Source organism: Mixophyes fleayi, chromosome 3 (genome assembly GCF_038048845.1).
Source record: "Mixophyes fleayi isolate aMixFle1 chromosome 3, aMixFle1.hap1, whole genome shotgun sequence".
NCBI lineage: Eukaryota > Metazoa > Chordata > Amphibia > Anura > Limnodynastidae > Mixophyes > Mixophyes fleayi.
Genome location: NC_134404.1, coordinates 299846261 through 299860016, shown reverse-complemented (window position 1 = coordinate 299860016; position 13756 = coordinate 299846261). Strand labels below are relative to the sequence as shown.

The following is a 13756-nucleotide window of genomic DNA, read 5'->3' as shown; positions in this document are numbered from 1 at the left end:
GAGTGTGGGGATGTTTTGCCCCACACTCACTGGCAAACAGTCATGCAGTCGGAGCCTCTGAAATATGACAAGGCAGCTGGTCTGGCAAACATGTAGACATTTTGGATATACACGTCTCTGCGAGAAGTTCCATTGCAGCTTGCGTGGTGTCTGCAAGATGGGGACTCTTCTCCTTCGTTTTTCTCAGATTTCGATGCAAGTGAAGTGCCAACAGAGCTTCTTCTCAACCCCTGTAAACGCTAGGGCCATATCTTCGTGGAGATCCAAAGTGTATCTTGAGGGGTAGTCTGCAACATTTTGGAAACTTCCCCCTTCCTTTCTCCCATTGAACAAAATCACCTGTGCCAGGGTGACTTTTGCAAGCAGTGCCCAGTGGATAGTCCACTTTGGCACTTCTTGCTGTTTTTCATCAAGGTACAAATGCATCTTTTTCACATTTTCCGTGAAAGGTAAGAGCTGAGGCATGTTTCACTTGGCCTCCTTAAGAGTTTTCAAGGCAGCTGATTAAACTCATTCCATCAACTCATTCCATCTCGCCTCGCATATCCTCCTGAAGTTTTATGTTTTCAACCGCAGCAGTGCAGCTCTCCATCATGGCTCGACAATCCTCGCTATTTTTTGCAGGCTGTGCCTGACCTTGAGTGCCAGCGAGGGCGTCCTTAAATGTACCGGTCTCCTCATCATAGCCTGCTTCACTGCGTCTACTACTTGCATAAATAATAATAATTCGATAGGGTGGTAAATTCTTCCACCCTCTTAAAGGAGTAGCTCTTCTGGCCTGTAGCAGTAGCCTGCCCATTTCTCTAAGCTTCTGACAGATGCACTCGTGCCTGCCAACATCTGAACCGACCCGGTTGAAGAGATGCTGCCCCATCTGCGTGGTGCATCAGTCATTTTTTTATTAAGACTTCATTCTGGTTCTTGTCACTCAAGAGCTTCCAAAAGCCACCACTGATGTCAGGTGCGACAGGCTGAGGAAAGGCACACAGTGACTGGACTATTTTTTTTGCCAGGTATTGGCTTGTTGCCCCTTTGGTTTAGCTTACATCTCCAAGTGTCTCCACAGGTATTTCCTTGCAAACAAGCCTTGACAAGGATTCACAGTGCGTGAAGCCTTCCGCATTCATCTCTTTGCCTGGCAGTTTGCATGGTACCAGAACGCCATGTCCTGTACACAGTACCTCAGCGGTGTGTGTGCAAAGTTGCCTCTGTTAAGATGTGCCAAGTGCATGCACCTTTCTTTCGAGTGCTTTGAGAATTGCATGGCCCGTGCTACTTCAGTCTCATTGCAGTGAACATGCTCCATGCGTTGGGCTATTTTTGAGGGGTTTCTCACAGAGGCAGTACTGCTTTTTGTTTTACACCCTGGAGCCATCACTTTTAAACTCCACACAGATAAGAGTATGGTCTGAATCAAACTCATGCGCTCAGGGCTGTGAAAGCGCAATGCTAACCACTGTGCCACAGTGTTGGTCTGTAAGTTGCTTTAAATAATTTCCATATCTTGGCTTCATGTTAAAAAAGTAAGAGTAATGTGCAAACTATACAATACTATATAAGTTAAGCATAGGCGCCATCATTTTAAAGTAAATGTACTACTTGGCCATCTAGTTTGTCTTGCATTGTCTGCTGGGGCTTAAGCCAATTTATTTTTTTGTTTAGGGTATTGCAGCGCCAAAAATTCCTAAGGAAGGTGTTTGTATCACTTAGGTATGCTTTAATTGTCTTGGTGACAATGGCAAGCACACATACATTCTACCCATATGTGTAAATTAAAGGGGGTTTCGAAAATATGTTGGTTATTTTTTGGGGGGGGGTGGGGGGGGTGTTTCCCTTCCAATCTAGTGTACCTTGTATTCACCTTTCACATGGAAAGAGCTGACTTGGCAATGTCTTTGTATAATCTTATACCCCATTCGTACTGCACCAAAAACCCGGGTTTTTGCAGAGGCACGCTGAAAAACCCGGGTCTTGGTGCAGTATGAATAGTCCAACCACAAAATCCCGGGTCTAAAATCTCGGGATTTTGTGAGGGGTAATTCCCGGGTTGGACCCCGCTCGCCTGCAGTATGAATGGTGCAACCCGTGTAATTCCCGGGTCTCACCATTCATACTGTAAAAAAAATAAATGGGGAAGTAAAAAAAAAGATTTTAATTTAATAAAAAATACATAACAATTGTTTACTTAACTTATTTTCAGCCAGCGGTGTCTCCGGTGCGTTGCCGGCTGTCAGGGGGGCCTCTGGGTACTAAAATGACGTCATTTCTAATGGACTAGAAATTACGTAATTTTAGGACCCAGAGGTCCCCCTCACAGCCGGCAACGCATCGGAGACACCGCTGGCTGAAAATAAGTTAAGTAAACAATTGTTATGTATTTTTTATTAAATTAAAATCTTTTTTTTTTTTTTACTTCCCCATTTTTTTTAAATTTATTTTTACAGTATGAATGGTGAGACCCGGGAATTACACGGCCCTGTGCCCCGGCAATAGCGGCAGTATGAAAGTGGTATTAATAATCTGTTTGTTTGTTTTTTGTTTTAGAATGGGTCTAAAGTCTTTTGTTTAGTATACACTAATAATTGTGCTGGGCTGTGGCAGAATGCAAGTATCGCCCCTTTTCATAAGGGGGCAACTTGTGACATGTTGATTAAAAGAAAATGTTCTTTAGTTGCTCTATCAGGTGTTAAGGATTTTTGTTTTGGGGGATTTTCACCCTCCTTACAACTAGTCATATTATACAGCCAAAGAGTGGTGCTAGATTCCCCAGCCCCCCACCCTCACCCCATGTAAGCTGAAGATGTCGCTATTTTTATTATTACTGCACATGAAGTGGTTTGGTTGGTAATGAAAAGACGACACAATTTTAATCAGTGTTAATTAGACTAGGCTAAAGCTTTTTTTTTTTTTTTTTTTTTTTTTTTTTTTAAAAAATTTAAAAAAAAAAAAAAAAAAGTACAATTAACTTTTATACATCTAAAACTTTTTTTTTTCCTTTTGCAGTTTTTAAATAATGAATTTTAGGCTAAGAAAGGGATGGCAAATATAGACAGTAGGGTCATTTTGTTTATATAGGGTCCACACTTGAAGCACTTTTTCTTGAAAATGTAAACAATGGGGGGTTAACGCCATCTGGTGCTAGTTTCACAGTTTAGTATTTTGAATGCCGATAACATTCTACCTAGATCCCACTGAACACTTTTTTGGTGACTGTTTTTATTCTCTTGTTGGCATAGGGTTGACTTTTTTGGCAGCTTTCATCCCTTTCCTCTTTTTAGAAATTCATTTGTATTTCTCTAGTTTAACATGAAATGTGTTATGTTTTCAGTAATCTATGCCAGCAATTATGACCATGTTAGCAGACCATGCAGCTCGACAGCTGCTGGATTTCGGACAGAAACTGGACATCAACCTTTTGGACAATGTGGTGAATTGTTTATACCATGGAGAAGGAGCGCAGGTAACTTAACATAATTTTTTTTATTTATTTTTTTATGCTCCCCTCATACATTTAATAAAAGATATAGATTTTATATATTTGGGTATGACATGTTGCTATTAAGTACAGCTGAAAATATGATTTCCCAGAGGGAATAGCACTAAAGACTTGTTTTGATGTTGTATTGCATGTTGTGGCTAGCAACATTACATTTTAAGTACCTCCTTGTTTAACAGGAGGTGGTAGTTCTCAACTTACCCATTTCAACACATTTGCATTTTGACTTTTTGTAGCTCTTCTTGGCCATTCATAGCCTCCAATATACTATTGGCTTAATGAAACCATAATCAGGTTGTCATAGAATGTTCCCAGTGTACTGTGCAACAAATGAGACGTAGAATATTCTCTGGATGATGTTACTTATCAATGGCACATGTAAGTTCTGCAGTTTTTTTTAGTGTACATATGCATTTCTGATCCATTTTCTCCCCTCCCACACTTTCAACATAGCAAAGAATGGCGCAGGAAGTATTGACCCACTTAAAAGAACATCCTGATGCCTGGACAAGAGTTGACACAATTCTGGAGTTTTCACAGAACATGAACACCAAAGTAAGAATATTAAGCTTATTTAAGATAACTGCTCTTCCCTCCTCATCTCTGCCCCTTCCCCCTGTTCCCTCCCTACCAACTTTGAGGAAGGTGTCTTAATTGCTCATCTCCAGCTCTTCATTATTTGAAAATACCAGTTGTGTAACTTTCCTTGTTTAAGTGACTATACCATTTAATAATATACAGTTTGTAAAAACAAAGTCGATTAAGTCGTATTCTAATTTAATGTATTTCTCAAAGGCCTTCAGATTTTAAGTTAGTTAATTGCTTAAAAGGGACTTCTAGTAGTCAATGAAATGTCCAGTTTCAAGATGAATGAATATTCCATACCCCTGATTAGTACAGAAATGTAGGGATTTTTCATGTTGACTCTTCAATCTTGGATTTTTTTTCCCTTTCAATTCTATCCCATTTTACAGATTGTCAGTGTATAAATTTGCAAAAATAAAATTAGATGTTATAATTTGGGTATGTTTTTATAAAGGCAAAATTTTGGTTGCACTGAGACTGTAATTTGGCACTTTGAACATTGTCCTGTTTGTTAAGATGTGTAAAATAGCCCTGTTGCTATGTTACATGTAAAACTTTTTTTTTTTTGTAAATACTGTTTGTTTTTAGTGAAGTTTCGGAAGAATGAATTCACATGCACTTTGAGTTTTCACTTATTGATCTGATTTTTTTACATTTTAGTGACACATTATGCAAGTGTAATATTTTTACATAAAAAGACCTCTGGCGTCAGTTTTTAGTTCATGTTGTATATTTTTACATATAGTTCTAGATCATGTTTGAATTGAAGCTTATTTTTGCCATTGCCACATAGATGCAATATATGCAAATATGTTACATTTTTATTGCATCTTGCAATATTTACTTGTACCCTGATGACGTCTAAAAGGATGCATATAAAAAGGTTAGTTTTAACTGCACAATGTTACAAACATTCCCTTTTGCATTTTTAAGGTGTCTTGTTGGCAAAACAAATTTTCTGAACTTCCTCAAAGTGCTAACCTTAGTAACAGTATTTGCTTGCCTGGTCGTTTTTTTTTCTTTTTTTGCTTTTAAATACTGACAGACATTACTAATGTTTAAGTTGATTTATCAACAGTATATTTAAAAACTCAAAATTGTCTTGTGAAAAAATGACATGATTAGCGGAACAGAAAGAAAGCAACAGGTAAAGAACTCTTCGATTTACATAAACTGCAAATGATTTGGTGCTAAAATTTCTGCACTATTACATTTGGCTTTTATGCAATTTTTTTTTTTTTTATTTATAAAGCTGTTAACGCTACTTGATATTAATCATAATGTTCCATTATGTTGATTGCTTGTAATAGGAAGAAAAGGGGTGTCTTCCTGTGCAACTGACACAGCTAGGCTTTGACGGCAGGCCTCCACAAGGTCTACCCTTTTCATTCCCTTTAACTGAATTCTGTTCATCAATTGTTTTTGTTTCATGGGTGGGTGTGGGGTTTTCTGGGAGGGGGGTGGGGGCTCAGTTGATAGATTTCATTAATGAGGGTACATAGAAATTTCTGCCACAGGGATCATGTTCATACATATTGCAATCCATTTTTGCTGTTGCCAATAAGGTTTTTTTTTTTTTTTTTTTTTTTATTAAAATATTTAATCATTTTTTTTATTTTTTAGATTGCGTTGAAACAAAATATTAACTAGTTCTCCAAATTACATTTTATATTTTTCATGTCTAGTTTTATAGATTAGCTAATGAAAACAATAAGGGAAGGCTCTTACATTAATTGACATTCTGTCCCAAATAAAGCCCATGTGAACAATCAATTTGGTACTACACAAATGTCAACATTTTGACTTTCTTCTAAAGTAAGCCAGTTGTCAGGGATGTATACTCATACATTCCTCTAGTTTTATCTTAACATTTACCTGCAGATGTTTTTGGCCATAGGCCCACCCCTTTTCTATGCTGCAAATGGCTTATTTCTTTCATAACCAGTAGAAAAACAGAAATGATCCAAGCACTATTTTAAACTTCTAAAGTTGCTGCTGAGGTGTTTCACATGTATCTTTGATAAAACTTAGTTTGAGACACAAATGTCCTTTTTATAAAACAGCAAATGGAAGTTAAATTCTTTGTATATTGTGTATGAAATCTTACGTGATCCCTTTGGTTGAAGTTATATTGATCGACTTTGTTGTATATTGACTAACCTTTTGTAGTAAAAACTTTTATCCTGGGTCAAACTGCATATTTGAATGCAGAGTCTGAAAAGTTTACCTTTCAGGTATCCTGGTGGCAATAATGTCATTGTATTACATGCAAGGGACTACTCATTATTTTTTTATTTTATATTAAGATTTATTAAAAGATCCTGGAGCTTATTTAACACCTTGATTCAGTTTATTTTTGTAACCAATATTTTAAATTGACTTCAGTTTTAACACACACACACTGGCATAGTCAGAATTATAAAGTAAGTGAGCGTTACAAATTAAAGGCAACTTCTCTTCATAATCTGTGTCTTCCCATGTAGCCTAGGATCAACTGAAATCTCCCTTTGTGTTGGCTTTCATTTTCACAAGGTAGTTCTGTTTCTGGAACCCTGAAGTCATTTGGTTTAAACCGACTGCTTGTTGGAATGGAGTTTTGACTATCCAATTCAAAGCAGAGGCTGCTTTCCGTATTTGAAGTTTGTGTTACATGTGAAAAAAGTACACCCTCCTGTATGCGTTTTCATATCCGAACATAAAGTTCTAAAATTCAATTAACCTTGTGGCAAATAACACATGTAAGATTTTATTTTTCAACAAAAATGGAGCCAGCTTGGAGAGGCTTTGTGTGTAGTACTACACTTGCAGGACCTTTAGCAACAATAACTTGAAGTAATCCTTTTCTGTTGGCTCTTGAATTGTATTTTAAGACATTTGGTCCACTCCTTACAACACAGCTTGAGTTCAGTATTTTTAAAGGGCAATCATATATGCACAACTCTTGTAAGCCTCTTCCTCAGCATCTCAGGGGTGTTGATGGTCTAGCCTTTATTTGTGTTTATTTTTTCTCCAGCCATGCAGCTGTAGGTTGGCTAGTGTGTTTAGGATCATTCTCGTGTCGCATGAACAAATTTAGGCAGTGTTGATGGCCTCTTATTTGCTTATAGAATAGTTGAATAGAAAGTTCATAGTAGACACCACGATTGTGAGGCGTCCAGGTACTGTGCTGAAAATTACCTCTCCAGCACTGTGCTTTGTGTGTTCTACAGGGAGAGCTTATTTGCATATGGAGAATGTAGGCCTTAAATTGTTTGCAAATGACCTTGGAACACTTTCCAGACAGATTGGCAACAATTGCTCCTCTGAGGCTATTGCAGGTGTCCTTTCTCCTTGGAATGGTAACTCAAAACTCCAGTGCTCCAGAACTAATTACTAGATACTGCTTTTGTATACAGATAATAACACTTCCTGATGATGAAATAATGAAGTCCACTTAATTGGTTGCACCTAGCTCAAATTAACTTTATTGCTATGGAATCGGTAAGGGTGTACTTCATCACACATAGCTTTTTCATGCTGGATTTTTTCAAGGGAAATCTGTTGTTGGGTATTTATCACATAAGATTAATTTAGCAGATTTTATGGTAGCTACTAAATGTATCAAATGTTATCTTGGAGTGCCGCCCCATTCAGATTTGTATGTGTATTATAGCTTTCTTTGTTCCATCAATGCTTTAGGGTAATGTCCTCACACAATGTAGGTGCTTGCAGCTTTATGATTTTTTAGGTGCACTAAAGGTACCTATTTATAGGGTGGTGGTGGTTCTGAAAAGAACACTTTACAACAATCCTTGGCTTTTCTATAGGCATTAACCATGCTAAATGTAGCCAAATATAAAGATAATTACTAAGAGGAGCAGCAGTTGGTAAGAAAAGAGGAGAGTATAGGTTTTTGAATGCGTAATAATGTGACTGTGTGTGGATACTTACTGCGTGTTGTCAGAAGTTCAGTTTATATTTGAAGTTCAGGTTCATTGTGTATCAGGTTTTTTGTTGTTTTTTGTAGGAGAAAAAAAAAAAATCAGGTAAAGGTGTAGTGCTTCTGATTTGGTTTAGTCTGTTCTTTCTGCAACTTTAAAGCATTAGTTTCTGTTTAGTATACAAGTGGAATGTCCGTTTTGCTTTTCTGTTTTGAAATTGAGGGGGACATCTCTCCAATGGAGATGTTTTAGCTGTAGTATTGCTTGTTATGTTATGAAGAGGGCTTGATCAGCATGGTAGGATGTAGCTGATTAATGTAGATCTTTTACCTGTGTGAGGATGGGGACCACCATCTCTTTACTCTGAGCTGGTAAAGCTCTTGCCATCCTGATCATTGTCTGTCTTCAGACTGAAATGTTCTAGTTGCAAAGACTTTCATTATTGTGTTTAGCTTCTGCAGCAACGCGGTTCAGTACTTTTCTGCAGCAACGCGGTTCAGTACTTTTCTGCAGCGGCTGGATGCCCTTGTTGCTTGCTTGGAAGAGTGGTGTTCTCGGCTAGTATATGGTGTTTGAATGGATTTCCTAACCTCCATCAGTCAGCCTCCAAAGTTCTACACCGTTTGGAGAATTGAGGTTATAATATGCACATTTGTGAATTATAAGTGGTTGTATGTGTCGAACGTGTTGCATGTGCAGTTCCACGTGATGGAGATATATATATATATATATATATATATATATATATATATATATATATATATATATATATATATATATATATATATATATATATATATATATATATATATATATATATATATATAGAGCTCTCCTGTTTTCAGAACATTTACCCTATATAGAGGCACCTGTTGTTGCAGCTAAGAAAGAGCTTCAACACCTACATAGTGTGGGAACATTAGCCCACAACATGAATGCAAGAGCTAGAATCCATATCTGTATGAGTCTCTGCACGAACTGGGTTGGAACCCTTACCTATTCTGCATAGTAGGACTGAAGACCACCATATGAAATTATGAGTGCAGATGGTCTACACCCACTCTGATCAAATTTTATGGTGGTGGCTTGAAGATTTATTTATTTTTATTTTATTTTTTTTACATTGGAGGACATAACAGATTTGCCAAGTGTTCTTTTCACTTGACCAGACATACTTAAATGTCAGCATCTTCTTTACTACAAAGTAGCAGTTTTGGCAGTAAAGTGGTACTTTGTCTTTAATGTATGTTGTACGTGCTAGTGTCCTGGAAGTCCATTATTTATGAAAATTGTTTTTAACCTTTGTCAGCTGCACATGTACACTATATACACAACTATATACACAATAACTGTAACACCTTGCACATTTCGTATTACTGACCCACTGTTTGCAGTGGGTAGATCCCACTATGGGTAAATATCCTGTTTCCTAATTACAAAGGACAAGTTACCAACAGCATATGATTTGAGCTATGAGCCCCATAACCGAAGACGTAGCGTTCCTTTTAACCTACAAGCACCAGGCGAAGAAGGGCAGAGGATGGCATGTAATATGTTTGATAACACCTGATTTTTACCTGTTTCCTTTTTAACTTGTGGTTTGCATTGTTACAAGGTTTTAGAAGGAAACATTCAGAATTTTCTCTTCGTAATCTGGATATTGACCGGCTGAATTTGTACTTGTTTTGGGGGTTTTGTTTTTTGCATGCTGGGTCTCAGAGAGGGATTGGCACCTTTGCTAGTAAGGGACAAGGGGTATCGTTGCATCATATATACGTTGCTAAAGTAAGAAAGCGTCTTTTTCAATCTCTGACATGTTATGCTTAATGTTTAACTGGCAACTGCCACTTGATATTAGTTCTATAACAATTTCACTATAGGGTTATTTGGTGTGATGAATCTTGACTTACGTTTTGGTTACACAGCAGCCAGTAAAATTGACAGTTTAGAAGGTGTTGTAACCAAGCAATGAATTTCTTATTTATCACAAGGCATTTCATCTAATTTGGAAATCTGATATTTAAACTTGTTATGAGCAAATTGGCGGTTTAAGTAATTTAGAAGAACCAATTTCATATTGATAAAGGGTGGTTAATGTAATGCACATTGAACCCTTGTTTACATGAAAATACCTGAAAGGTAAATGGTAAACAGATACTGCAATTTGTTTTCACAGTATAAAAGTTAGTGTAAATGTTACATATGCTGTGGGCTGGTCTATATGGGGAGGGGATTAGTTCATCTTTGGGTTCCTTGCTGAAGTTGTAGATTCACACCAGTGAAGTGTGTTGCCAATGGCAGCATTTGTTATGTAGAACAACTAGGAGATTCTTATAAGTTCATGCTACACTAGAATCTGTATTTAAATGCATTTCTAATTACTCTTGTTGTTTGTGACTTTTTCTTTCTTTCCTTATCTTTTTAGTAGCCTATCTGGCTACAAATAGCTTACTTGATACATCTTCCTGGTGTGAGCATGATCAAACAGCAGGGATACTTGTTTAAATTCTGAGCAATAATTGTGCATGAAAACTCATGGGATTGTAGCTGAATTACATGTTTTAGTTAAATTGTCTTCAATGTTCATGTGTGAATGAGTTGGCTGTGAGAGTATTGGGAGTGATTTAAATAAATTGATGATTTGTAACTATGGAATGCTTACATAGTTCTGTTCTCCAATTTTAGTACTATGGACTGCAAATATTGGAAAATGTGATCAAAACGCGATGGAAAATTCTCCCTCGGAATCAGTGTGAAGGTAAAGATTCACTTTACACTTAAGCAATATTTTTAACGGCACAAACTAAACTTTTGAACTATTGATATTGCTATTATGGACTAAACATAAGATTTTCAGTACTTCCTGCTTAAATAATTCCAATGTATTTACCCTCCAACGGTAAATGCATAATACTTTTTCTTTTTTTAACTGTATTTCTGATTTTCCATGCTAGGTATAAAGAAATATGTTGTTGGACTCATAATCAAGACCTCTTCAGATGCGACATGTGTTGAGGTAAGCACATTGTTTTCCTAGAAATTGGTGCTGGGTGAATATTGACCAGTGAAAACACTGCTGTAATTGTTGTTTTTCTTTCAGAAAGAGAATGTGTACATTGGGAAACTAAACATGATCCTTGTTCAGGTGAGTTATTTTAAATGTGTATAATGAGAGAATTGACAATAAAAACTGGTGTTTGGAAGAGACCAGTAGGCATCGTTAACTTGCTAAAAGCTTTTCAGTGCTTTACACATGTGAAATAAGCTGCTACGTAATTTGCAGATACTGAAACAAGAATGGCCTAAGCATTGGCCCACCTTCATCAGCGATATTGTAGGAGCCAGTAAAACCAGCGAGAGCCTCTGTCAGAACAACATGGTAATTTTGAAACTTTTAAGTGAGGAAGTTTTTGACTTTTCCAGTGGACAAATTACACAAGTGAAAGCCAAGCATTTAAAAGACAGGTAAATTCTTGTTTTATGCAACGTTTTCGGGGGGGAATTAAAGCAAAACTGCAAATGGAGAAATCTGTTTTTAACACAGCAATTGTTCACTTTAATAGAATTATTATTTTGGGGCTTCAGTTATGATTTTAATTTATGCAATGGAATCATTGTGGCTGCTTGATTTGATGTTTCATAAAATATTTGCTTACAGTTAAAATCAATTTTCGTTTTAAATTGTGCTCTATTACATGATCTGTTCAAGATTTGTCAGTGTTTTTATAAACTGCATATGACTTGTTAAACCAAATGTGCTTTACTGGAAAACGATCTGAACCTCATGCTGAATCCATTTTTTTTTTCTTTTAAGCTTATAGTGGCATTGTTCATTGTGACATTGTTATAGTGACATATTAGAATCTACGACTTGCTTTCTGTTAAGTTAGTACACCATTTACACCTAGTTTGTTGTAGTGAACTTCAGAACTAGAGAAACTAAAAGTTTATCATGCTCTTGGGGGCACTGGAACCATAGGTATAGAGCCTCAGTAAGAAGATTGGATCTTTAATCCAGTCTTCTGCAGAGCTTACTCTGTTCGTAGCACAAGGAGTGGTGAACAAAGAGTTTTCTGTCTACCCACTCACAACTTCAGATATGGAGCCTGTTTCGGTGGGCTTGTCTAGTAGACAACTTGGGCTCAAAGGCTGGAGCAGTCAGTTCAGGACTTGGTGAGGTTTTTCAAAACTACCCCTGCATCTATGCCCTGCAAATGCCAGAACCCTGCAGTGGTCCAGTCCTATTAGGAAGATTGTCACTGATGATCAGAACCTTACAGAATTCCTCATACTTGGATGAGGACTCTTAGTAAGGAGGGGTGTTGGTGACTTTGGTGCAGGCTATATGTCGGCACCTTAATATTCAGGACAGTGAGAAGCCTGATGTGTTATCTTTTTCCAATAAGAAACAGTAAATGTCGTGTGTTTTTTTTTGTTTTGTTTTTCTTTCGTTCCCCCCCCCCCCTCACTCTCCTTTTCTCAGCCTGAACGTTTATGTTGTGAGGCATGGATCAAGTCTGGCAAGGTTCCAGGTTACACGCACACTACAGACTCTTTAGCCTCTCCCTAGTGAGGATACTAAAAAAATGGGAGTCTTTCCAAAGTGCATGTTCCCATAGTGCTTGTCAAAGTCAACAACTGTTTTGATTTCCATTGCAGAATCTCTTAAAGATGGGTAAGATAGGGAATATGGGGCTATTTTAAAGTATATATGTTTCTGCTGGGGCCTTTTAGGTTTATCATGGCATTGGCTTGGGTTAACAAAGTGATGGAATAATGATTTGAACAGGTTGTGTTACTCATTGGAGTTAGGATTTCAGCCTGTGTGATCATGGTACATTGTAAGTTTGGTATTGGGGGTAATGTAGTCTTCTGTCCTGAACTAGATAAAATTATTTGCCAGGGCATGGGGAGGGGAAGAGTTCTTTTCTGCGAATTAATGCTTCCATGTCTAGAGGTCCCAGTTTTTTGTTCCTTTTTTGTTTCTCTGGTAAACCTAGATCGTCAAAGACAGCAAAGAGGGAAACTGGCTGTCCTCTAAGCGATCAGCTTGCAAACCTTCAGAAACGGTCTGCATAACGGCCATAGAACATCTTCCATTTAGACCCTTGGAGTCGATGGAGTTGTAATTCATTTTTATATGGAAAAATGGTTTGAGATTGTTGGCTCTGTTTTGTAGACCGGCGCTGTTTTTCCGCACAAAACCCTCTCAAGTGTCCAGATTTAGCTTAAATAGAGATATTGTCATTACGACTTTAGGCCGTGAATGATCTCCGGAAGATGAGGGATCATTTCTCAGACTGTTTCCAGGTCGATCACTTCAGTAATTCGACATGCTTACATTGGAGCAGGGAAATGTGTTCCAGAATGAGAGGCCATTCTACCAGACTGGTTAGGGCTTCCTGGGCTGAGCTTTTGCCGAGCTGTTGTATTCAGTAGCCACCTGGTCCTCTGTACATATGTTTACAGTGTTTTGCAGAATCTGTTCGTTTTTTTCCCATCCTAAGATGCTAGTTTTAGTCGAAGAAATTGCACACCATAGCTTCATAGTGTACCCTGCAGTGGGGGAGCTTTAGACAGAACAGGGCCTGTGCAGACTGTGTTGGTGAAAGGACTTGAGACTTTAAACACTTCAAGAAATCTGACACACAATCCTGGCTGAGCTCTATACCCATGGTTCCTGTGTCTTCCAATGTATTCAGAGAACAGAATTTAGCGCAAGTACATAAATGTAGTTTTTCTGCATAACCTATTA

At 37.6% G+C, this 13756-nt stretch overlaps 1 protein-coding gene across 1 annotated transcript in view; it reads left to right on the top strand.

Annotated features, from left to right (window-relative positions):
- Positions 1–13756, top strand: part of XPO1 (exportin 1) — a 46854-nt gene that overhangs the window by 14109 nt on the left and 18989 nt on the right. Inside the window, exons 2-7 of the mRNA XM_075203872.1 lie at positions 3329–3460; positions 3950–4051; positions 10687–10759; positions 10956–11017; positions 11102–11146; positions 11285–11466. Coding sequence (XP_075059973.1) covers positions 3335–3460; positions 3950–4051; positions 10687–10759; positions 10956–11017; positions 11102–11146; positions 11285–11466 — 590 coding nt within the window. The 5' untranslated portion in view covers positions 3329–3334. The remainder of the gene's footprint in view (positions 1–3328; positions 3461–3949; positions 4052–10686; positions 10760–10955; positions 11018–11101; positions 11147–11284; positions 11467–13756) is intronic.